This window comes from Neovison vison, chromosome 10 (genome assembly GCF_020171115.1).
Source record: "Neovison vison isolate M4711 chromosome 10, ASM_NN_V1, whole genome shotgun sequence".
Lineage (NCBI taxonomy): Eukaryota > Metazoa > Chordata > Mammalia > Carnivora > Mustelidae > Neogale > Neogale vison.
The window spans coordinates 73,058,754-73,085,149 of record NC_058100.1 but is presented as its reverse complement, the minus strand read 5'-3'; the positions used below and the strand labels follow the sequence as shown (position 1 = coordinate 73,085,149).

Genomic DNA, 26,396 nt, shown 5'->3' with positions numbered 1-26,396 from the left:
CAGCCTTGGGTCTGGAATTTGAACATAGGAATGACCCCAAACCTGGGGCAATCTTAATAAGTAATCTTTATTACGGTCCCTTACATTGGCGTAGTATTTGTTAGTTTTCAGAGTTTTCTGTATTATAATTATTTTTCATTTCAGCTGCTGTGGAAAGTAAGTATGGTTCATTCATGCATTCTGTCAACAAACATTTACTGTGTTTACCAGTGCTACCTGGTGGCAGGCCCCCATTCACAAAGAATACAGCTCCCAGAGTTGTGCACTGGGCCCCGGACAACATACCAGGTTGAGGGTCCCAAAGATAAATCAGGACAATTTCTGCATTTAAGAAGTCTACTGCCAAGGCTCCTGGGTGGCTCAGTGGGTTAAGCCTCTGCCTTCCGCTCAGGTCATGATCTCAGGGTCCTGGGATCGAGCCCCGCATCTGGTTCTCTGCTCAGCGGGGAGCCTGCTTCCCCCTCTCTCTCTGCCTGCCTCTCTGCCCCCTTGTGATCTCTCTCTCTCTCTGTCAAATAAATAAATAAAATATTTAAGAAAAGAACTCGACTGCCTAGTGATATTTAGCCAACCATGTTTTATAAAAGAGGAAACTGAACCTCTGAGATGCGTTATGACTATGAAGTCACGAGAGCAGAACCGTGGCCCGGAAAGGAACTTGCCAAGTGGAAGGATGCCATGTGACCCTTGTTAAGCATTTCACCCAGAAGTTGTCAAAACTCTCCAGTGGGGTATCCTGTTTCACCCTGGGAAGTTCTGTGGGGGCTTCCAAGGGACTTCCAGGAGTAAACAGTAGTTAAGAAGTTACCTATCTTGCCGGGTTTCCAAGTGGTTTTGAGATGTCACTGCGGTTCTGGACAAGTCCCAAGGGGCCTTTTTAAAAGTTAGAACTTGAATCTGGCAAGTCTTAGTTGAGGAAATTTCTTGGCCAAATGGGGCAGAAATCTGAACTCCCTCCCCCACTCAAGGGGGTGGGGATGGGAGGTGGGAATAGAGGCAGAAGGGTTGCTCAGGGGAAAGAAACAAAAGAAGCCCGGGAGGCTGGGTCTTCTGAGTGCAAAGAGAAGTGCCAAGAATGAAATAACCTGACTGGCTGGGATTTGGGAGCAAAGATTAGATTGGACTTGAAAGGTCAAAAATGAGGCAGCATTCTTCTTTTTTTCTTTCTTTTTTTAAATATTTATTTATTTATTGGAGAGAGAGAGAAAGGGAGAGAGCATGAGAGGGGTCAGAGGGAGAAGCAGACTCCCTGCTGAGCAGCGAGCCTAACGCGGGACTCGATCCCTGGATGTGAGGCAGCGTTCTTAAGTCGGGAGGTGATTCTGGTGGCTGGACTGTGTCTGAGGGGTCTGTTCAGCCCACCACACTGAGGGCCTTCTCTGGCTTAGGCCGGGTGACCAGGCAGTGTCGCCATGAAAATGACAAAGATGAGGATCCTGTCCTCAAGGAACTCACTGTCCAGCTAGGGAGGCAGACCCGGGAACAAAGAATTACAGCATGGTGTCTCAGGACAAGGTGGGGGGAAGGGGGAGCCCTCAGGCAGGCTGAAGGGGCTTCACAAGGAGACACTTGAGCTGAGCTTTGAAGTCAGTCAGAAGTCCAGATTTTCTTAGTGTGATGGGACTACCCTAGGAAGGTTCTGAGGAACAGACTGAAGTGCTCCAATTTACGTTTCAAAAGGTCATTCTAATTGCCATCAAAAGACCACACTTTAAAAATGGCGCCCTGGGGTGCCTGGGTGGCTCAGTGGGTTAAGTGGTTAAGCGGTTAAGCCTCTAACTCTTGGTCTCAGCTCAGGTTAGGGTTGTGGAATCGAGCCCCGCCTCAGACGTTGCACTCAGTTTGGAGTCACTTCTCCCTCTCTCTTCCCCTTTCCCCCTCACTCCCACCCTTGCGCACGCACTCTCAAAAAATTAAAAAAAATTTTTTTAAATATTTTATTTATTTATTTGACAGAGATCACAAGTAGACAGAGAGGCAGGCAGAGAGAGAGGAGGAAGCAGGCTCCCTGCTGAGCAGAGATCCTGATGTGGGGCTTGATCCCAGGACCCTGAGATGACCTGAGCCAAAGGCAGAGGCTTTAACCCACTGAGCCACCCAGGTGCCCCGACAAAATAAAATCTTTTATTAAAAATAAATAAATAAAAGGTCATTCTGGCTGTTTGAAGCAAGAATGGAAGCAGAGGAGAAGTATCTTCCAGAAGTCTAGGAGGGAAATGCCATGGTGGGGTGAGGGTGGATGGAGAGCAGTAGAGAATTCTGGAGAGAATTAGTGGATTCCAAGGTGGAACCGATGGATTCGATGTGGAGTTGAGGGCAAGAGGAACTGAGGGTAACTCCTAAGTTTAGGGCCTTGGCAATAGGTGAGGAGGATGGTGGCAGCCATTGAGGAGCCTGGAAAAGAGGCTTGGTGGAGCTGAATGGAGAGTTTTGTTTCAGGAACCTGGCTGGCGCAGTCCATAGAGTCTGTGACTCTCAATCTCGGGGTCGTGAGTTTAAGCCCCATGGAGCCTACCTAATAAGTAAATAAAATTATTCTTATAATTTTAAATTTTATAAATTTAATAATTTTATTTTATAGTTTATAATTTTAATTTATAATTTAATAATTTTATAATTTTAAAGTGTTTTGCTTTGATCATGGCCAATTTGAGATGTGTTGACATCCGTGTGGAGAAGCCGGAGAATGGAATCCGAAGCTCCCAGGAGAGGTCAGCCTGGAGTCAGACATGGACGTCATGTGCAGGAGGTCAAGATCACCTAGATTAGGCTGGAAAAAAAGACACAGTGGGACTGAGCTCAGATATAGGCCAACATTCAGAGGAGGAAGAGGAGGAGGGAAAGCAAGGGAGCACCGTCATGGGAACTTAAAGAAAAGTCCTGTCCATATCCTAGGGCTGCTGTAGCAAAACACCATAGACGGGGGACTGGCGGTGGGGGGCGGCAGGGGCGGATGCGTGAACAACATAATTTGCTCCCAGGTCTACAGGCTAGAAGGCCACGATCAAGGAGTTGACAGAGTTGGTGCCTTTTGAGGGTTGAGAGGGAGAATCTGTTCCATGCCTCTTCTCCCTTCTGGTAGTTTGCTGGAAATGGTTCACATTTCTTGACTTGCCAGGTGCATCACCCCAATCTCTGCCTTCATGTTACATGGTGTCCTCCTTGTGTGTTCATGTGTCATCATTCATGTGTGTCTGTGTCCATACTTACCTTTGTATAAGGATACAATCATCCCGGGTTGGACCCATCCTAATGACTTCATCTTTACTTTGGAAGACCCTGTTTCCAAATAAGGTCACGTTCGCAAGTACTGAGGGATTAGGACTAAAACATCTTTTAGGAGGACACAGCTCGACCCACCACAGTCAAAGGATTGGACTTGGTAAACTCTTGGGGATCTTGATAAGGGTTGTTTGTTGTTGTTGTTGTCGTTTTCTTCAGTAGGCCCATACCCATGGTGGGGTTTGAACTCATGACCCTGAGATCAAGAGTCTGATGCTCTATCCACTGGGATAGCCAGGTGCCTGGATAAGGGTTGTTTTGAATGACTAGTGGGGACAAAGTTCACACTGAAGGCCACTGAAGAGAGAAGAGGTGCTGAGAAAGTAGAGACCATAACCATAGGTGACTGTTGAAGAAACTTTGCAGTAGTGGTACAGAAAGTTGGAGGGACATGAACCTGAGAGAGTATTTAAATTCTCTTATATTTTAATTATTTAAAGAATTATTTATTTTATTTTATTTTTAAAATATTTTATTTAGGGGCGCCTGGGTGGCTCAGTGGTTAAAGCCTCTGCCTTTGGCTCAGGTCATGATCCCAAGGTCCTGGAATTGAGCCTCCCATTGGGCTCTCTGCTCAGCAGGGAGCCTGCTTCCCTCCTTTCTCTCTGCCTGTGATCGCTGTCTGTCAAATAAATAAAATCTTTAAAAAATATATTTTATTTATTTATTTGAGAGAGAAAGAGAGAGAGCATGAGAGGAGAGAGGTCAGCAGGAGAAGCAGACTCCTTGCAGAGCAGGGAGCCTGATGTAGGACTTGGTTCTGGGACTCCATGATCATGACCTGAGCCAAAGGCAGTCGCTTAACCAACTGAGCCACCTAGGGGCCCAAGAATTATTTATTTGAGAGAGAGGGAGAGAGAGAGAGAGGGGAGGGGCAAAGGGAGAGGGAGAGAGAGAGTCTCAAGCAGACTCCCCACTAAGCATGGAACCCGATACCAGGCTTGATCTAAAGACCCTGAGATCACCACCTGAGCCAAAATCAAGAGTCGGACACTTAACTGACTGTGCCATCCAGGTGCCCCAAGATTTTTTAATTTTTAAGACAAGTGATACTAACTCTGCATGTGAGTGCTCTAGAAGCCTGAGAGAGAAAATTATACGTTACAGGGAAGGGGCTAAGGGAGGCCAGAAGTCCTTTGGTAGACATGAAGGGGTAGGATCCAGGAGGCTGCTCATCTTGTCATGGGACTGAAAACAGAGTAGTGGGTCCAAAGGTAGGTAGATTGGTGGGCTTAGTGGTGGAAAGATGAGGTTGTTTATGTTCAATTGTATCTGGTTTCCCAATGAAGCGTGAGGCGTGATCTGAAGCTGACAATGTGTGTTCATGGGAATGCTGGCAGTTGGCAGAACGAGCGTTGTGAAGCTGTCTTGGAGTGTAGGAGAAACAAAGCTACGTCAACCGCTGCAGGAGTGGCTGGCACTGATGAGATTTGTCATCACAAACACAAAGCAAGTCAGTGGACATGGTTGAGTGCCTCCACAATGATTAACTCTAAGTGTGTAGACTCAGAATAAGTGGGTAGTTGGGTTTAACCAGGGTTGGGGTTTTGCCAGAGAAAAGCAAGAGTGTGAACGGTCTTTGCAAGGGGACCGCAGAATGCACGCTGGGTGAGAGGGAAGTGGAGGAGGGTTTCTGGGGGTTGGTAAGTTGCCAATAGGGATCCCAGCGCAGTGGGTTGCAAAGATGGGAGGTGGTAGCCACCCAAAGCGTGGAATACCTAGAAATAAGATTTTGGAGGTAGTACTGACTCAAAAAAATGATGTCAAAAGCGATATACCCTTTATATCAGGCATGCAAAATCTTTAAAAATAAACATAATTAACTGAGGTTTAAATCTTCTCTTTTGCCAAAGTCCCAGTCAGCTTGCCAGTCCAAGGACTTCTTGTTTTCACCCTCAGGCCTGCAGTCATGGCAACACCTTGTTATCTCCATGTCCAGAACTACACTCTGTTTGCTTTCTACTTGATAGCAGGCTTGAGGAGGCTGGTTTACACTTTTCCTGTTGGGACTGATAATGCAAAGTCACGTACTCCTATAGTTTTTGATACTTTATGATTGTGGGTGTTTCCTCCTCCCCTTTTTTTTTTTTAAAAGATTTTATTTATTTATTTGACAGAGAGAGATGACAAGCAGGCAGAGAGGCAGGCACAGAGAGAGGAGGAAGCAGGCTCCCTGCCGAGCAGAGAGCCCGATGCGGGGCTCGATCCCAGGACTCAGATCATGACCTGAGCCGAAGGCAGTGGCTTAACCCACTGAGCCACCCAGGCACCCCTTTTTTTCCCCCTTTAGAACAACTTCCAAGGTGAGGAAAATAAAATTATGTATTCAATGACTAGATGGGGAAGGGGAGGCTCATTCAAGAAAGATTTAAGAAATGTTTTTCAGGGTCATGTGGTGTTAATGACAAAGTTGAGAGTGGAAAGCAAAAGGCTTTAGCCATGAGGAAGATGATAGTTGTTATAAATTATGAATACTCTCCCATTCATTCAACAAACTATTGGTCACCTGTTGTGTGCAAGTCAACATGTTAGGTCAGGGGTTCCTAAACTTTTTGGTCTTAGGATCGCTTTTACACTCTTAAAAATTATTGACGACCCCAAGGAACTTTTGTTTCTGAGTATTGTATCTATTAAGAGTGTTACTGTTTAAGAGCTCAAAGCTGAGGAATTTTAAGTATTTATTAAAAATAATAAAGCAGGGCACCTGGGTGGCTCAGTGGGTTAAGCCTCTGTTTTCAGCTAAGGTCATGGTCTCAGGGTCCTGGGATTGAGCCCTGCAGCGGGGTGTGTGTGTGTGTGGGGGGGTTGTCTGCTCAGCAGGGAGCCTGCTTCCCCCTCTCCCTCTCCCTGCCTCTCTGCCTACTTGTGATCTCTCTGTCAAATAAATAAATAAAATCTTAAAAAAATAATAAACCCACTACATGTTAACATACTTCTAATGAAAAATTATTTTTCAAAACAAAAACTTATAGCAAAAGAGTGACCTTTAATGTCTTTAATGTCTGGCTTTTAAAAGAAAACAACTCCAATCTCCTATGTTTTTGCATTCCACCTGTTGTTGCCAGATCACTTATCATGTGTCCTTTAGAAGATACGTGCCCACTGCACACTCATGAGAAAGTGAGACCTAAAGAGGAAAATAACAGCTCTGTATTATTCTGAACATTTTTTTGGCCTTTTAGGGCCCTCTGAAAGGGCCTTCAAATGGGATCCCTGGGGGTGCTCAGATAATATTTTGGGACCCACTGGGCTAGGTGTTGGGATACAGCCCTCAAGGAGCTGAGACCAGCAGGTAAGGACATAACAGGTATATATAGCATAGCGTGTTAAGTCCTCACATAGTATATAATAACAGAATTCTGACTGGGAATGTCGACAAAGGCTTCAAGAAGGAGTTGACATTTGAGATACAGCTTGAAGCATGAGTACTTGGATAACAAGGAAGAAGAGGGCTTTTTCAGCTGAGAAACAGCAGGGGTAAAGGCAGGAAACAAGTCCAGTGTTCTAGAGGATGCGTGCATGAAGGGAAGTTACAAGGAGAAGGCTGGTAAGGTATAGTGGGCAGACAGGGTGTACCGAGCCTTTATTGTGTAGCAATAGGAAATAACTGTTAGCCCATAAATAATAGAGACTAGCTGATGCTTATGCTTCTACCTTATCCAGGTATTAGAATTAGTGCTCTCTCCAGCATGTTGAAAGAGGAATTATTAGCCTCACTTGACAACCAAGAAACAGGCTTTATGTATTTAATTGGCATGCTTGGATTTCTTTTCTGTTATTAAGCTGACTCCTTTTAATATGTTTTTCTGAAGTTCTTAGGATTGAAAATTAGATATTTCCAGAGATATGAATAAGATAATAAGGGGTAAACCATAGAGACTGAGGACTTTTCAGATTCCTAGAAGGAAGTAGCTGTTCTTTGAACAGACCCACTGAAGCCGGAAGAGCCACTGGCTTCCTCCTGGCTCCCAAAAGATCTTTCTTCTGTCCCTAAGTACTCAAAACTGCCATACTTCCTCTGTGATAGATATTTGACTTCAGAGGTGTTGATGAAAAACTTTTTAGTAGAAATAAAGAAATGAGTTAAGACCAGCTCACAACAGAGAATCAAATATAGCAATTAAAATAATCAGACAAAAATTTTTCAGAGGATAATGGTCGGTGCGTCCCTCTTCGCCCGTTGTGTCCTGCGGTTCTGGGGGGCTCAGGATACAAATAGAGCTTGAATGTGTTGCCTGCTGGGAAGCATTTGAGAGTCAACTGTTCTGGGGGCTATGTTTCTTTCCTCCTCTGCAACTTCGGTGTGACTCTCTGAAAGGGGACAGTCTGATAGGGACACTGCCTGAGAAACAAGCTTTCACATCTTCGTGGGGGATGTTTGTGGGTTACATGCACCCAGACATGTACTTTCACAGTATTGCCAATTTCTATTATACTAAGATCTCCCGCGGATGATCTCCTTAGCACTCAACATTACAGGAACCCCGATATATGCAAGTCAAAAGCAAGTATATAACCTAGGGTGCGTATTAGGCCCTTGAAAGGGCTTCTGGGAATTTTCTTGTTATCTCGGAACGTCCCCTTTTGCCCAGAAGGCAGAGCCGGGCTGGGGGACACCGAGGCGGAGCGGTCTCCTAGGAGACCACCGGGGAACGAGTGCGCACGCGTAGAGCCTCGGCTCGGCTGATGCAACCTCCGGCGCGTGGTCTGGGTCCGCCGAGAGTAAGGAAGCCGACAGGGAGGCGCGCGGGACCAATCAGCGGCCGCTCGCAGGAGTCCGGAAAGGCCCGCCCGCCGGGGCTCTGCGAGTGACGTTGGGCGACGCGGGGCTGGTGGCGTAGCCAGGCGCCATCCTTCCTGTCGTACTCTTCCTTGTAGGTGTCCTGCTCCGCGCTGGCCCCGCGGCCATTTTGGGCTTCGCTGCCACCCGCGCCCGCCTACCCAGCCCTTCCGGGGTTGCGTTGCCCAGGGGCTTTTTAACGGCCCGTCCCCTCTGGCCAGTCGCAGCAGTCGCCGCGGGAGGGCTCTGTCTACGGTGGAGGGGCCTCGAGCGAACTAGAACACCTTCGTCCCGCCAGAATGAATGTCGTCTCCTCTGCGTCCTGCGCCTGCTGTTCCGGCCTGTGGTCCAACGCCCGCGGCCGAAGCCGCTTCCCCTTGTGGCTCTTCTCCTGCCCCGGGGATCGGCCCGGGACCCCGACTCCGCCGCGCGGCAAGGCCAAGACTGCGTAGACGTCTCCGGATAACGCCCGACCTGCAGCCCTCAGAGACTGCCCAGACCAAGGACATGGAGCCGGCAGCAGACGGATCGCGGCCGCGGCCGGGCTTCCGGTTCTGGCTGCTCTCCTTCTTTCCCCGGCGCTCGCAACCCAGCCCTTCCAAGTTGCCCACACCTTCTGCCCCGGAACACTCCGGGGACTCCAGACTGGCTGCTGCCCCCGAGCCCCAGGCTCGGACCGGCTACTGGATGAAGCTGCTTTCCCAGCTCTTCGCGCCACTCCCCGGCTTGCTTCAGAAGCTGCTGATCTGGAGCCAGCTTTTCGGCGGGATGATTCCGACCAGATGGCTAGATTTTGCTGGAGGCTACAGCGCGCTCCGAGCCCTGAAGGCTCGGGAGGACCCGGGCGGCCCCCCGGCGCAGAAATCTTTAAGGTCGCTGCGGCTCGACCCCTCGGACGACGCTGCCGCCAGTCCCCTCGATTGGCTAGAGGAGGGCATCCTCTGGCAGTGCTCGTCTTCAGATCTAGAATTGGGACTCAAAGCCCAGGCTGGAGTTCTGCACCCTGGCGCGCACGCTTTTCTGTTAGAGCCGCAGCTGTGGGGGGCAGTGGAGCTGTTGCCGAGTGGCTTCCAAGGCCATCTGTGCTCTAACCGGGAACTTGGCTCTCCGCCCGCCGGCCCTCTAAACCGGCGTTTCAGCAGTTTCAGCGTCGTCTCCTATTTGTTGAAGCCCGCCTATCTGGGCTGCCTGCCCCGGGTGGGGCTCGGCTATCAGAACGGCGTGGGAAGTGGCGAGCCTGTTGATTTCCAGACCTTCAGCGCAGAGGGCAGCTGTCGCACTGAAGACCGTGATCCTCCCTACCCGCCAAAGGCGGAGATCGCTTGCCCCTCCCGGCAGGGATGTCCGCCTCTTTCTAAAGAGGGCCTGCCAGAAATCCACCATCTTCGCACGAAACGGCTGGAGTTCCTTCAGCAGGCCACCAAGGGGCAAGCGTTACCCACCCCAGACCAAGATCATGGCTACCACAGCCTGGAGGAGGAACAGAACTTGCTCCGGATGGATCTGAAATCCGGCGGAGATAGTCCCACGCAGTGTGTTCCCTCTGTTGGATCCCTTCCCGGAACCGCCCAGGAACCCACCGAGGGAAGAATCGCATCGTTGACTACAGAGGTTCCAGTCTCTTTGGAAAAGCCGGGCCCCTTGGAAGGAAGGCTGTCTGGTGAGATACCAGTGGAGAAAGAGCCTGGAGAGGACCAAAGAAGTGTTGGGGACTCCTCAGACCTAGAAAATGACCTTCCCATTTCCACCAGGCCAGCTTGTAGTAACAGACTGATAGATTTCATTTTGGGGGGAACATCCAGTGACCTAGAAGTGAGTTCTGACTCCGGAGGTGAGGATTGGGATGAGGAAGCTGAGGATGATGGTTTCGATAGTGACCGCTCACTCTCAGAATCAGACCTTGAACAGGACTCTGAAGGGCTCCACCTTTGGAACTCTTTCTATAGTGTAGATCCTTATAATCCCCAGAACTTTAGGGCAACAATTCAGACTGCTGCCAGAATTGTTCCCGGAGACCCTCCTCACTCAGAGGAGGATTCGACTGACAAGTCTGATGTGGAGAATTCTCCCCAGACTGGAAGCCTTCCCGAGTCTCCTGACCATAATTCTGGGGAGGAAGAGGACTGGGAATCTAGTGGAGATGAAGCAGAGAGTCTCAGGCTGTGGAACTCTTTTTGTCATTCCGATGACCCCTACAACCTTCTAAATTTTAAGGCTCCTTTTCAAACATCAGGGAAAACTTGGAAAGGCTGTCGTGACTCAGAGAGGCCGTCTGAGCCTACTGTGGCCATTTCTGGTTGTCACACCGTATTATCTTGTGAGGTGCAGCTGTTAGGCAGCCGAGAGAGGGAAGGTCCAGACTTGGTACCGGGTGGGGTTCTTTCTGGAGAAAGACACACGCGTATCAAGAGAAAAAAGGTTTGTTTCTTTTCTTCTTTTTTTAATGTGCCTGATGACTTGTACTGTTTTGTTATGGTTAAATACGCTAACATGGCTCTCCAGGAGACAGAGTAGTGCATGTTTTTGAGGAAGGACTCTAACCTTGTGTACTTGGATTAAGAAGCGACACCGCCACCTCACCCCCACCTGCCATGCCCCCACTGCCTTCTTCCCTTCTATGGAACGTCGTCATTCCTCTCCAGATCGAAGTTGCTGGGTTATTGATGCTAGCAGGAAAGTGCCCTTTCCGTTTGGGTTTGTAGCTCTGGGTTTTATTCACAGGATTAACCGTTTCTTCATTCCTGTTAAGAGCCCAGTGGGATGATAGTACCAAGTAGCAAGTTTGCCATGAAAGAAGATGCTAATTTCATTATAAAAACTTTTGACATGAACATGATTTTGCTTGACGGTAAAAGAAAAATACAGAAAATAGTACTTCCGTTTCCTGAGAATGCAGTACTAGTTATCATTGGCCACTTACAGGTTAATAATCATCTGTAATGATGGTGGTTACCTATTTGGTTTATCTTGAGGACCTGCTTCCTGTACCTAAGCTAGTCTTAAAACTTCATGGAACATTTTACTCTTTCAACACCTTGTCAAGTTCATCTTATTTGGGGAGGTCGTTAGAATTGCTTTATTTTTTCCCTCTACTATTTATTCAGCGAAAGTTGTTTTTTTTAAATTAAAAAAAAATTTTTTTTAAGATTTTATTTATTTGACAGAGGGAGAAGCAGGCTTCCCGCTGAGCAGGGCTCCATTCCAGGACCCCAGGATCATGACCTGAGCCGAAGGCAGACGCTTAACAAGACTGAGCCAGCCAGGTGCTCTTCAGCGAAAGTTATTAATTGGAGAGAAATTTCCCCCAAAACACAGGGTATCTTTTATTGTAGAGGGATTTTTTTAAGTTTCGTGTGCACTTATTTGGAAAGAGAAAGGAGGGTTAATTATTCTTGACCTCAGATTCTGCCGCGTCAGAAAGTTTCAGGTTGGATAGTGCTGTAATCTGTTGGCTCCAGATGGCCGGCTTAATGCTGTAAGATTTCTTGCTGGGTAGAAAATATCTCTACAAGTGATAACCTGTGGAATTGGTCATGTTAATAATTTAGTTCACCCTTCTGTAAGTACTGTCATGAAAGATCTTTTTAAGGGGACCCTGACAAAATGACCTGTTTGGTGAATAGGTTAAAAAAAACCTATTAGTGAATAGGTTGAAACCTATTAGTAAACCTGTAGGTAAACCTGTTAGTGAGTAGGTTAACCTGTGGCCTGATGTAACTTGGAGTGATGGAATGAGCGTGTGGTGTCTGGAGGCCTGCGTTCCCTCCTGCTGAGTGGGTAGGGCCAAGAAATTTGGGAAAACAGCCAGACCTGCAAAGTAACTTGACTTCTCATGGCCTCGATTCACTCGTTTATCTGATGAGAATAATAATTATAAATGTGTGAATTATTGCATGATTTAAATGAGATGAGTGTGCAAAACTCCTAATTCATCACCTTGCCTTTAATTGGTAGCTGTTCAGGGACCTCAGGCCAGTCTCATGTTTCATTTTAGCTTGCTCATTGAGCAAAAATGGGATGAGTCTAGGAGATATGAGACTACTGATTGTGAACAAGAAGCAACATTTTTAAAAGGTTATGTCTAAAATACGGTAGAATTATTTGGCAGCCTTTGACAACAGGTGCCTGTCTTGAGGTATGTGGGAATCATGGGTAGTGCTTGATTCTTAGAATGAGAATTAAACCGCCTGTATCAGTGACATAGTGCAGATTGTGGAGCCACACTCCGGGTTTGAATCTTGATCACGACACCAGAGGGAAGTGGTGTGGTTGGAAACAAGTTAGTTAACCTTACTTTCTTTACCTATCTGACGGAGGTGGCAGTAGTACAGACCGTATAGGGTTGGTGTGAGGATTAAATGAGATAAAAATTGTGAAGTCCTCTGAAATGAGCCTGGCCTCTGCTAAACATCGATAAATGCTGCTGTTGTTACTTACTTTAATGACACAATGAGTGAGTAACTCTAGAATGCAATATCTAGTAAGATGTTACGTACCTGCTAATTGTCCTCGAGGGCATTCCATGGCCTGATGTAAAGGGAATGAAAGGAGTAGGCCACGGTGGGATTAGCTGATGTAACTGTTGAACATATTTTAAAGCAAGTATTTACTTCTGGAGTTTGCTGTGTTCGCAAGAAATTTATTTGTTTATTTGTTTATTAAATTTATTTGTTTGTTTGCGAGAAAAGCAGACTCCCCGCTGAGCAGGGAGCCTGATGTGGGACTCAATCCCAGGACCCTGAGATCATACCTGAGCCGAAGGCAGACGCTTAAGCAGCTGAGCCATCCAGGTGCCCCTTGAAAAAAATTTCTATGGTAGAAATTAAGTAGGGATTAAGAGGGACTTTCACTCATTACATGAAATCCTATATTTAGTATTTACAGTATAGTAAATACAATATAGTATTTACAATTGCATGTGTATACAGTAGTAGCAGATTGAGGAGGAATACAAAGAGGATTTTCATCTCAACTAGAATGTCTCTTCTATTAATATAACCTTAAAGATCGGTTAATTTGGCTGTATTTTGTTTATTAGGTAACTTTTTCTATAGTCTGATTACAAAACTAATGAAAGAGTAACACTGTGTTTATGGTGCAGAAATTGGAAAGTACTGAAAAGTGAAATTGTATTTAAAAGGAAAAAGGAAGACTGGAAATTGGTGAAGATCTTGTTAACTTTTGTGCTGTTCTCAAAGCATTGACTAACATTGACTAATAACTATTGTGAATATTTTTGAAAAAAATTTGGGTAACATTTGTCATTTTGGAAGAAGAGTGTCACAGAACAGTATTTTCCTAAGGATTTAAAAAAAAAAAAAACCCAGCACTGATAACATCAGGAAATTCTCAGTTCCTCATCTGGATTCATTTTATTAACACCAAAAGCCAAGAGGAAGGAGGTGGGATGACAGAATGGCAAGAGGGAGTCGGGAATATGTGTATGTGTGAAGGAAATCAAGATGGAGTTTGTTCACTTTTTTTTTTTTTTTTTGACTGAGATGCCATCCAGTCAGAACTTCTTTTTTTCTGGTTACAGTTGAAACCACATGTTTCTGTAAGATACTTGGATATTTGATATTCTGAAAGAATTAGCATTAAGGGTTAATAACTTCAGTGATGATTTTAAGATTGTAGAGCATGATTAAAATTAGTCTTTGTCTTTATAGGTAACCTTCCTTGAAGAAGTTACTGAGTATTATATAAGCGATGATGAGGACCGCAAAGGACCATGGGAAGAATTTGCTCGGGATGGATTCAGGTTCCAGAAACGAATTAAAGAAACAGAAAATGCTATTGGATATTGCTTGACGTTTGAGCACAGAGAAAGAATGTTTAATAGACTCCAGGAAAGATGCTTCAAACAACTTAATGCTTTCAAGCAATGATAAGATGATTTGGTGGCCTCTAACTCACGCATACACTACCTCTTACTTGAGAGGTTTCTTTTAAAAACAAAAAATTGGCAGCTGTCCTTTTTTGTAGAGGATATGCAACTTGGATATAGTGACCTAGTTTAATGTGTTGTTTTTTTTGTTTGTTTGTTTGTTTTTGTAACCGATCTCACTCAGAGATGGGCCAGGTTTGAAGGCAAGCCCTGGTAATGATGAGATGGTGGGATTCCTAATCCTCCCTTTTTTGATTCAGTTGGATGTATTTTTCAATGTCATGTGCTTGATGAGGTGTAAAAGACCTCTTAAGGTGAAATTTTACATTTTCAAAACCCTTTTCCTTGGGAAACAATATTTATAGGGTTCAAAGCCCATTTTCCATTCTAATTTAAATTCTGTGTACCTGTCTGAAAACTTTGGGCTCTTCCCACCCAACATTCTAAAGTTAATGGGCGTTTATGTTTTCTCTCTATATTTTTTTATTTCAGTGATGTGATCCTTCTAGCTTTAACGCTAAGAAAATAATCTTGTATATGCTATGGACTTAAATTATCTTGTGTCAACTTTGTCCCTTCTAAAAATGACTTTGGGTGAACATGTGTGGTGGGTTTTTATTTCTAGGTTAAATTCTACCTGAGATCTTTCTGAGGACCACCACAAAACTTAGGTGTGCAGTACTTTCTGCTACCTTGGGAAAGCTGCATCTTTTTCTGCCAAATTTTAATGTGTCACAAGTTTAGCTTCTGTGCAGACTGTTTCTTGGAGAGGGCTCTGTGTATGTTATTGTCATTCCAGTTCAATGGCTCTTTGTATATTTCAACAGGCAGAATTTGTAAAAAACTCCAGAGAGTAATATTTGCATCATAGACATTTACTTTTTAAATTTAAAGGCCGAGAATTTTCCTAGGAAGAAACTAGGAGACTCTCAGAGCGATTTGGTTTTGTTGTATATGCTGTCAACAGAAAACCAGTGTTATTCATCTCATGCTTCAGCACTGTCACTTTTAAAACCTGTCAGGGTGACACTATAAACTTGGAAAAGGGCACTTCTGAATTTTCCAGTTTGCAATGTAAAATACAGACTTCATCAATCTCCAAGTTTATTGTGTTGTACTGGTAGAGAAGTAATGACAAGGCCTAGACTTTCAGGAAAGGATGGTACTATAGACTTACGGTACTTATAGACTTAACAAGAAAAAGTCCCATTTTTAGCCCAGAGGTTTTTTTTGAATTGAAGTTTTTGCAGTGGCTGGTTGTCCATGGTTTCTTTAGTTAGCTCGACTTGGTGTGCTTCTGCTAGGCTGAGGTGTAAATGCTTATCAGCTCCTTCCTGGTCTCTTGCCACCCCCCGTGCTTGTTGCAGGCAATGGAAAGCCTGAGTAGAACAGGTGACCTTTGTTTGAACTTGTTTCATCGTGGGAACAAATTTTTTGTTAGAAGTGCTTGCAGAGTTACTACCTTAGTTTACAGTCTACCTGGTCATTATTTTATTCCTATCTGGTTTGCTCTAAGAACCGCCTCCAATAATAATACATATATTTGTACTTAAACACGCCAGGAGTACAACAGCTTGAAAGCGGGTCAGATTGTGCAGAGCCGGTGTACGGCGTGTGTGGTGCACCTCCAACTTTCGGGAATCCTAGGGAATGCTTTGGCAGAGTTCTGTTGTAAACTAGGGAGACAGGCTGGTTTTAAGCACCAACTGTGCCCGTTGGAAAGAAGGGATCATTTGCCTTGAAGAAAGCTTTCTGAAAATGGTACGGGCATTCTTTTGAAACCAGACTGAAGTACACTGTTTTGGTTCATGGCTGAGTCTGAAATCCAGCACCTCTGCGTATTTGAAAATAATGGGATAGCTTGGCATGTACTGGATTTTGGAAACTTGTTCCCTTGGGATCCACCCTCACTACCAAATGAGTAAAAGCTTGGTGAAGAATTCTCCCATTTACTACCCTCCTTTAAAGGAAGTGATCAGACAGTGACTGAAAGGACAGAAGGGGCTGTTTTTAAGTTGGACTGAAGGAGAATAAATTCTTGTCATTTCATCCCAATCCTAGTTGTTAGAACAAAGTTAAACTTGAAGCTGTAATTGAACATTGTATACATTTAAAGTCTTAAACAATGGTGCTTTAAGTATCAGTGTAGCATGTGAAAGGCTCTGTACAGACACATAAAATTTCCTTCTCTGAGTGTTGCAATGTGGTAACCGCACCTCTCCATCTTCAACTTGAAATCAAACTCTCAGATTTTATTTTTGTATAATTTAAGGAAGGTGAATTTAGGGGACTAGAAGACTAAATTGGCTTCTACAGATCCAGTGACTTAAATGTAACCAGTTTGTTGGGATTTTATAGCTAAAATTATATTTGTGTATATAACTTTAACTAATCTGTAAATTGTAATAAATATATTTGCAATTATTAAATGTTACCTGATATTTTGGTTCAAGTTTATATTGTGTGTTTCCTAATATTTTACATTAGTTTTGGGCTTACTGAGCAGAATGTCAGGGTTAAATCAGGTTTTCTTGTAGAAGCCCTCTAAACATAGAGGTTCCCAACAAATTGCTGTGGTTTAAAAAGGTTATGTGACATGTAAATTGCATCCCGGCTTGTTGAAGGGGAGGAGGAGTTTTAAGGGGAAAAATAGGATTGCAAACCACATTTTTTTAAAAGGTTTTATTTATTTATTTGAGATAGACAGCACAGCCCAGAGGAGGATCAGAAAGAGAGGGAGAAGCTGACTCCAGCCTGAGCAAGGAACCCAACTTGGGGTGCGATCCCAGGACCCTAAGATCATGATCTGAACCGAAGGCAGACGCTTAACTGACCAAGCCACCCAGACACCCCTGAAAACAACATTTTTAAAAAAAAGATTTTATTTATTTGACAAGAGACAGTGACAGAGGGAACACAAGTTGGGGGAGAGAGGGAGAAGCAGGCTTCCCACTGAGCAGGGAGCCCCATGTAGGGCTGGACACAAGGATCCTGGGATCATGACCTGAGCTGAAGGCACCTGCTGAAAGCCACATTTTAATAGAAAGGAGATTGGGTTCTTAGAGTATGAAATACCCTTAGAGACTGGGGATTTGATTCCAGAATTGGCCCCAGCTGTCCACTTCTGCAGAGAAAAGAGTAGAACAGAGTATTCACAGAGCAGTAAAATAAATTCACATTCTGGGCTTAGCATAGTATTCCCCCCAACATTTTTAAAAAGATTTTACTTATTTGAGACAGCGTGTGAGTGGGGATAGAGGCGGAGGGGGAGAAGCAGACTGCCTGCTGGGCAGGGATACTGACACACCATCCCAGGACCCCGGGATCATGACTGAGCCACCCAGATGCCTCTAGCATTTCTCTTAAGGAGCAGGGAAACAAACTTTTTTCTAGTTGGTGCATTATTATTAATGATAACCGTGGTATTGTAAATTGTGGTGTACTGCCATTTACGATGTTGCATAAATGTGACGGTAGCATTAGAAAATTCAAACTTTGGGGACGCCTGAGTGGTTCAGTTGGTTAAGCCGCTGCCTTTGGCTCAGGTCATGATCCCAAGGTCCTGGGATCGAGTCCCGCATCGGGCTCCTTGCTCAGCAACGAGCCTGCTTCTCTCACTGCCACTCCCTGCCTCTCTGCCCGCTTGTGTGTACTCTCTCTATCTCTGGCAAATAAATTAAAAAAAAAAAAAAAGAAAAGAAAATTCAAACTTTGTACCCTGAAAAAAGACAAACATTTGGGTTATAACAAGCCTATTAATGGATTAAGGCATAATAGCATTCTTCATTTAGGTACTTGGATCTTTTTAGCTAATAAAGAAAAATTTGTTAAAGATTTATTTCTGGGGGGTGCCTGGGTGGCTCAGTGGCTTAAGCCGCTGCCTTCGGCTCAGGTCATGATCTCAGGGTCCTGGGATCGAGTCCCGCATCGGGCTCTCTGTTTGGCAGGGAGCCTGCTTCCCTCTCTCTCTCTGCCTGCCTCTCCATCTACTTGTGATTTCTCTCTGTCAAATAAATAAATAAAATCTTTAAAAAAAAAAAAAAAGATTTATTTCTGAACTGGAAGGAAAGAAACATAATTGCAAGTAACAATCATTTAGTACAAATTGAATTGACAGCCCCAGGTTATACTTTTGTTACCATCTTGGGGTTAATGTAAGCAAATTTGGCTATCTCTCTCCAGGAAGGTTTATGAATTTAGCCATATTCACATCGAGCCAGATTTATTGCTATGACTCTTGATATATAGAAATTGTGCCTTTGGGGGGTGCCTGGGTGGCTCAGTGGGTTAAGCCGCTGCCTTCGGCTCAGGTCATGATCTCAGGGTCCTGGGATTGAGTCCCATATGGGCTGTCTGCTCAGCAGGGAGCCTGCTTCCCTTCCTCTCTCTCTCTGCCTGCCTCGCTGCCTACTTGTGATATCTTTCTCTCTCTCTCTGTCAAATAAATAAATCTTAAAAAAAAAAAAGAAAAGAAATTGTGCTTTTTTTTTTTTCTACTTAAAGAGAAAGTTTAAAGCAAATACTAATTGACCTCAAATTTTGACAGTTACAGATTTAGGAATTTGCTGGTCTCATTAGGAGACTTCCTTTGGATCCCTTCTACCTTTTAAAAATAAAAGTAGAAAATATTCAGTTTTTTTCTCACAAAAAATGTTATTTATAGAAGTAATATAGAAATCTATAAAAGCATTTTTACATTGTTAAAAAAAGAAGTGTGCTGCCCAGGGTACTTTTTTTTTTTTTTTTTTTTTTTAGGATTTTTATTTATTTGACAGAAAGATCACAAGTAGGCAGAGCAGCAGGCAGAGGGGAGGGGAAGCAGGTTCCCTTCGGGGCTCGATCCCAGGACCCTGAGATCATGACCTGAGCCGAAGGCAGAGGCTTAACCCACTGAGCCTTTTTGAGGTGAGAGACTTAATTTATTTTTATATGTCTAGAGAGGTTTTGATATTTTTCATTTTAAGGATTTTAACACAAAGGTTAGTTGTTTGGAATCCTTCTGTATTGGTAATTAGGATCTTTTCCTTATGGACTCAGTTGAATGCTTTGTGATGTATACAAAACATCAGTCTTTTTCTGTCTGAATTTGCTCTGGGGAGGCTAAGTTTGTGTGGGTCACTTGTGACTTTAAAATACAAAGTAGCAGGTTACCAAAATCTATAGCAATAGGGGGAACAAGTGGATAAACAGATCCTTTCAAACCCTGTTCACTTTGAGGGTTCATCAAGCAAGACTTACATTGTTTTCAATCAATATATTTTAGTGACAAGTTTGCTATCAGGGAATTTAAAGAAGAAACTATTGTACACATGTGGTGGAGAATAGGGAGGCAGAAGTGGAGGTATGTGTCACTGCAATAAATTGAGTTGCATCACTGTTTTACCATGAGCAGACTCAATCTCACCAGGAAAGATAGGGGAAACTAGGTTTATGGAAAGTGGGGTGTCTGAACCGTGGGAAAGATCCCTCTGGGTCTGATGAGGACAAGGTTTAGAAAGCTGAGCTACAAGGGGCAAACTTGGGAGTGATTTATCAGGTCTTGGGTGGTTTTTTGCTTTTTTAAAAATTTCTTTTTTTTACTTTTAAGATTTTATTTATTTATTTGTCAGAGAGAGAGAGAGCACAAGCAGGGGGAGCAGCAGGCAGAGGGAGAAGCAGGCTCCCCGGTGAGCAGGGAACCTGATGTGGGACTCGATTCCAGGACACAGGAATCAGGATCCGAGCCCAAGACAGGCGCCCAGTCGGTTGAGCTACTCAGGCATTCCCAGGTTTTGTTCTTTTATTATTTTATTTTATTTTATTATTACTATTTTTTTTAGTTCCTCTCACCCCCAGGGGCTCCTCAACATATATATATATATATATATATATATATATATATATATATATATATATATGATAGGGACCTCCACAGCAAAAGAACAGAACAGCACAATTTCCCAAGGTGTGCATTCATTAGAGCTACTATCCTCCAAGAGGAAGAAAGGACCTCACAGAGTTCTTAACTCTCTCCAGAGCTTGCTGTATACTTTCCCACCAGAACCTTAGGTTGCCATGTATGTGGTTTGGGACAGGATTCATTTTCAGAAATATCCCAAAGATGTTCAGGGTCAAGGAAAAAGGTGATGGTAAAGCTGCAGGTAGTGTGCTGCTTTGAGTTAAACCTGCTTTGCTTTCTTTCTTTTTTAAGATTTTATTTATTTATTTGACAGATCACGAGCAGGCAGGCAGAGAGAGAGGGGGAAGCAGGCTCCCTGCTAAGCAGAGAGCCCGATGTGGGGCTCGATCCCAGGACCCTGAGACCATGACTTAAGTCAAAGGCAGAGTCTTAAACCACTGAGCCACCCAGGCGCCCCTGGTTTCTTTTTAAGATCTTTTTTTTTTTTTTTAAGATTTTATTTATTATTTATTTGACAGACAGAGATCACAAGTAGGCAGAGCAGCAGGCAGAGAGACAGGAGGAAGCAGGCTTCCTGCTGAGCAGAGAGCCCGATGCGGGGCACCCCTAAGATCTTATTTTTAAGTAATCTCTACACTCAATGTGGGGCTCAAACTCATAACCCCGAGATGAAGAGTCAGTCGCATGCCCCACCGACTGGCGTCCCCCAGGCCTGTTTTTCTTGATGGAGTTCATACATTGACTCTGCAGGCAAAAACCAGAGAGGAGGCCCCCAAAAGTTTGAAAACTCATGGATATTTATTCTGGAAGGTGGTCTTTATCTTTATTATTTATTTATTTAAAGATTTTGGGGCACCTGGGTGACTCAGTGGTTTAAAGCCTCTGCCTTCAGCTCAGGTCATGGTCCCAGAGTCCTGGGATCAAGCCCCGCATCGGGCTCTCTGCTCAGCAGGAAGCCTGCTTCCTCCTCTCTCTCTGCCTGCTGCTCTGCCTACTTGTGATCTCTGTCTGTCAAATAAATAAATAAAATCTTTAAAAAAAAAAGATTTTATTTATCCATTTGAGAGAGCAGAGAGAGGAAGAGAGAGAAAGAGAGCATGGCAGCGGGAGGGAAGGACGGAGGGACAGGGAGAAGCAGACTCCCTGATGAACAGGGCGCTAGATGGGGAGCGCAATCCTAGGACCTGGAGATCATGACCTGAGCTGAAGACAGATGCTTAACTAACTGAGCCACCTGGGTGTCCCGATTTTTTTTTTTAAGTAGGCTCCATGCCCAGAGTGGAGCACGGGACTTAAAGTTAGGACCTGGAGCTCAAGAGTTGAAAGCTTAACTAACTGAGGCACTCAGGCATCCCAGGAATGGTTGCCTTTAAAAACATTTCATTATGAGGGGGCACCTGGATGGCTCAGCTGGTTAAGTGTCTGCCTTTGGCCCAGGTCATGATCCCAGGCTCCCTGCTCACTGGGAGTCTGCCTCTCTCTCTGCCCACCCCCACTAATGCTCTCTTTCTTGCTCACTCTCAAATAAGTAAATAAAATCTTTTTTTTTTTTAAGATTTTATTTATCCATTTGACAGAGGGAGATCACAAGTAGGCAGAGAGGCAGGCAGAGAGAGAGAGAGGAGGAAGCAGGCTCCCCACTGAGCAGAGAGCCCGATTCGGGACTCGATCCCAGGACCCTGAGATCATGACCTGAGCCGAAGGCAGCGGCTTAACCCACTGAGCCACCCAGGCACCCAAATAAAATCTTTTTAAAAAAAATTTCATCATGAGAAGATGAGCTTGTCTTTAGATCTCAAAAGCACCTCCAAGAGACCGCTCACTGACGTATCCACAACCCTTTCTTTCCCTCTCACTTTACCCTTTTAAATTATGTTCATTCTGACCTCATCTTGTCAACATCTGCACCTGTTCTTGTGCGTGCCTCCGTCATTAATCAGTAAATGCTGTGAGGGCAGGGATCTTGTGTGTTGTGTATCTTGTTTACAGGCCTAGAGCCTAGAACTGTAGATATACAACAAAGATTTGAATGGGTTAATCACTTTTTTTAAGTTTTTTTTTTTTTTTAGGGGGCACCTGGGTGGCTCGGTGGGTTAAGCCTCTGTTCCGGTTGTGGTCTCAGGGTCCTGGGATTGAGCCCCCGCATGGGGGAGCCTGCTTCCCTGCCACCCTCTGCCTCCTTTCTGCCCACTTGTTCTCTCTCTCTCTGTGTCAAATAAATAAATAAATCTTTTAAAAAAATAAAGTTTATTTTTTTTAGTAATCTCTACACCCAAAGTGGGGTTCAAACTCACAGTCCCAAGATCAGGAGTCACATGCTCTTCCTACTGAGCCAGCCAGGTGCTCTGAATTAATGACTGTCCTAAAGTCACCTCTCATACAGCCTTTACTGAGATTACATCAACCCAGCCATGTCTGATTAGATACAAATATGCCACGATCGTAGCTGATACCGAATCACGGAACCGAAAGGTCTTTACAGAGAACTTGCAGTAAGCTCTACATTTGCAGAATGTAATTACAAATTTCAACCCGGCTAGGGATACCACATCAATTAATTCGAGTCTCATTAATCAGGTGCAGGTTAACTTACGAATTTCATATGTAAACAAATCAGCTGAGACGTTTCTTTTCCAGAATTAGTATTCTGTATTAATACCAAAGTATCCTTCCCACAGCACCGGCAGTTTCGGTTCTATTCATTGGTGGCCAAAGATCAGCGGCGGGTTTCTCGAGATGCTCCGTTGCGTCCACTAGATGGCGCTACCATCTCGGCGTGGCGGACGGCCGTGATTAGTAAGGTGACGGCTCTTGCTCCCTCGGAGGTCATTCCCTGGGTGTGTAAACAAGCTGGAGAAATGCCCTGCCCACGCCAGGCCTGCCCGTGGTGACTCCACCTTTTTGTGGTTACCGTCCTTTCTGTGAATACCGTTCCTTAAGGGAGAACCACGATTTGTAGCTGAACACAAGCAAGTACATTGCTCCTACTCTCCATGGAGGGAGGATAATTAGGAGATTGGGGGTGAAATGGAAGAGGCAGAGCTACGGATGTTGCTGGGTTTTTTGGGTCGGGGTTTTTCCAGTGAGGGCTTCATCTCCCTCAATTATCTGCTCAGCATTCCGCTGTCTCTTGCATTCCTGTGAACCTGGGCAGTCATACTCAGGGCGCGGAGAGAGAAGGTGCCACATTGCCTAAGGCATGGCGAGTCACTCTGTCTGATCACGGAGTCCTCGTACATGGGACTGGCTTGGAAGGAGAGAAAGATCCTAAAGAACTGCTGGGCTGGGGTCTCCTGCTGTTCTCTGTGTCCATCTTAGAGCTGGTAAGCCGAGGTCCCGTGCCTATCCCAGACTGTTCTTTGGTAAACTGGTACTGGCCCCAGGGGCTGCCCCCAGGGCACTTCCGGTGTGCAAATGGAAGGCCCTTGTGTGTGTGCTTACAGTTTTCCTCTACCTGCCGTGGCTGCCCCACCTTTCAAGTCTATTACAGTGGTGCTTTTTCTGCCTTTTGTTTCTGCTTGATTTGACTGAGTAGGAAGCATAGGAGGTGTTTTGTTTTGGGGGGGGTTTGGGGGTAGGGTTTTTTGGTACCTTCAGGAATTTACAGAGGGTTTTTTTTCTTTTGTTTTGTTGATTTCCGATTGTCCCATGTTTTTAGACACCTGCTTCTGAACAGCTATGACCTTCCCCAAGACAACCTGCTGTGAGTCACAGCGTGATCGGCCTGGGGGGTGTGGCCCAGTAATGCCGGAGAGATGGCAGTTTTTTAGAAGAATATTGGCTTACAGAAGACAGGTCCTGCTGGGAAGTCAAAGGGATGAAGCAGGTGCGTGTACTTGCAGTTAATTTCCCAGGTCATTTCAGGTGGGATGACAAGTTCCACTGGTGTCCCTTCTTATGCCTCCCATCTGGCGTAGACCCCTTCAGGGTCCATTGGGAATATTTACCTTCCTTGATCAGGTTTCATCCTCCCCCTAAAGGCTTCCCTGATGATGACTGCATCTGTGTTTCCTCACGGAGTTCATTACATTGTTTTCAGTGTCACAGCCCCCTGTCCCCTTTCCTCTCACTGTTCATGTCACACTGAGTTGTAACTGTTTGCATTTCCATTTCTTCCTGCAGACCGTCCCTTCTTTGCTGGAAGGGTCCGTAGCATCCTAACCAGAATGTCTTAGGTGCACAATATACTTTGCTTTAACTCCAGTGACAATTTCCAGAGCCGCCTTCTCCCAGCGGACAGTCTCCCCGCCAACACACACAATTAAGTAATGTGTTGATTCGGGTGTTTCAAAAAAGTAATTAAATGTGTGGAAAGCTCTATCTTCAGTGCATACATCATGCTTATTGATAGTACTTGAGATGTTTTTGAGAAGCTAGCACTACTAGTGGTGACTTTAAACCTATGGTTTTAAATCAGTTGATGTCATGTCTTCATTAACTAACCTTTCAAGTGACAGCATGAGGTTCATTGGAACTCCATCAGTCATGAAATGCACTTCCTCATTGGGTAAAATAGAGCATTTCCACTATGCAAAAAATGTTCCCTCATGCTCTTCTCCTCCCCCCACCCCAGTAAGATCTATGTGCAACGTGGGGCTTGAACTCAAGACTCTGAAATACACAGCTTCATGCTCTATGGACGGGACCCAGCCAGCCAGGTGCCCCTCCCTCATACTCTCCTATTCAACCCGCCCACAGCTTTTGGCAGCCAATGATCTGCTTTTGGTCACTATTTTACCTTTTCTAGAGTTTCATAAAAATGGCAGTTTACATACAGTTATGTACCCTTTTGTGTCTGGCTTGTTTAAACTGGTGTCCTACTTTTGAAATCCCTTTCTGGTATTGGGTTCATCGGTCATCCACCCTTTAAACTGCTGGCCAGTATCCCAGTGTATGAGCTCACCATAATTCATTCATTCATTCACTAGGAGGTGGACAGTTGGTTTGTTTACGGTTTGTGGCTATCGTGACTAAAGCTGCTTTGAGCATTGCCATACAAGTGTTTCTGTGGACACACATTTTCATTCCTTTTGGATGAATGTAGGAGTGAGGTGGCCGGATCATATGGTAAGTGTATGTTTGACCTTATAAGGAAAGCACTTCCAGTTTCCCACAGTGGCTGTACCACTTGGCAGCGACGGACCCGCGTGCTTCCTACCACTTGATATTGTAAGTCTTTTGAAGTTTAGCTATTCTGGTGGATGAATAGTGGTAATCTTACTCTGGTATAAATTTGCATTTCCTTGATACTTAATGTTATAGAGCATCTTTTCACTGTTTATTTGTAATAGTAAATATCCACTTTGGTGATGATCTTAGGTTTATTTTATTAGCCAAGATTGTGTGTGTGTGTGTGTGTGTACTGGGGGGCTTAGATAGAAAGCCCTTACCTTGTATATATTTTGCAAATATTTTCTCCCAGTCTCCCTTTACATTTTCCTAATAATGTCATTTAAGAGCAAAATTTAAAAATTTTGTAGGAGTCCAGTTTATCGGTTCTTTTTTCCATGATCCCTGCTTTTTGCGCCATTTCTCAAAACTCTTTTCCTAATGCAAGGTTACAAATATTTTTGCTAACCTTTTCTTCTAGAAATTTTATAGGTTTAACTCTGATATTTAAGTCTATGATCCATTTTTAAAAAATAGATTTATTTAGTTGTAGAGAGGGTGAGAGAGAGCGTAAGTATGGGGAAAGGCAGAGGGAGAGGGAGAGAGAGAATCTCAAGCAGACTCTGTGCTGAGCTTGGAGCCTGACGAGGGGCTCCATCCCATGACCCTGAGATCATGACCTGAGCTGAAACCCAGAGTTGGACGCTTAACTGACTGAGCCACCCAGGCGCCCCTACAATCCATTTTGAGTTAACTTTTGTATATGGTATGAAGTAACAGTTGAAATTCATGTTTCTGCATATAGATACTCAACTGCTGAAAAGACTATCCTTTCTCCGTTGAATAATCTTGGCGTATTTAAAAAAAATTAGTTGACTATATATTTGGGTTTATGTCTGGACCCTCTTTTTTACTGATTTGTATCTCTGTCCTTACATGAACACCACACTGTCTTGATTACTATAACTTTGTGGTAAATCTTGGAATCACTTTTTCTTTTTCTGAAATTGTGTCAGCTCTCCTTCGCATTTGTATTCAAATTTTAGAGCCAGTTTATGAATATTAATTCTACCCAAAAAAAAAAGTCTGCTGAGTTATTGAATGGGAGTACACTGACTTTAGAGATTAATTTAAGTAGAATTGACCACTTAATAATACTGACTCTTCTGATTCATACTCCATTTATTTGGCTCTTTTAGGGGCGCCTGGGTGGCTCAGTGGGTTAAGCCGCTGCCTTCGGCTCAGGTCATGATCTCAGGGTCCTGGGATCGAGTCCCACATCGGGCTATCTGCTCAGCAGGGAGCCTGCTTCCCTTCCTCCCTCTCTCTGCCTGCCTCTCTGCCTACTTGTGATCTCTCTCTCTCTCTGTTAAATAAATAAATCTTTAAAAAAAAAATACTCCATTTATTTGGCTCTTTTGAAAGTTTTCTCAGCAGTG

At 44.5% G+C, this 26,396-nt stretch overlaps 1 protein-coding gene across 2 annotated transcripts; it reads left to right on the top strand.

Annotated features, from left to right (window-relative positions):
* The first annotated feature begins 8,104 nt into the window (after positions 1-8,104).
* Positions 8,105-16,406, top strand: PPP1R15B (protein phosphatase 1 regulatory subunit 15B). Of its 2 annotated transcripts, none has more exons than XM_044267690.1 (2): positions 8,105-9,722; positions 13,732-13,814. In XM_044267690.1, the coding sequence occupies exons 1-2, from the start codon at positions 8,366-8,368 to the stop codon at positions 13,743-13,745; spliced, it is 1,371 nt and encodes a 456-aa protein (XP_044123625.1). In that variant the 5' UTR covers positions 8,105-8,365; the 3' UTR covers positions 13,746-13,814. The 2 variants fall into 2 exon arrangements, with proteins under 2 accessions (XP_044123625.1, XP_044123624.1); XM_044267689.1 differs by having other exon boundaries at positions 8,106-10,480; positions 13,732-16,406.
* Positions 16,407-26,396: the final 9,990 nt, after the last annotated feature.

Coding starts and splice junctions, on each gene's coding strand:
- PPP1R15B (XM_044267689.1), top strand. CDS start 8,366: ATGTCGTCTCCTCTGCGTCCTGCGCCTGCTGTTCCGGCCTGTGGTCCA. Junction 10,481..13,731: donor CGCGTATCAAGAGAAAAAAG/GTTTGTTTCTTT, acceptor TTGTCTTTATAG/GTAACCTTCCTTGAAGAAGT.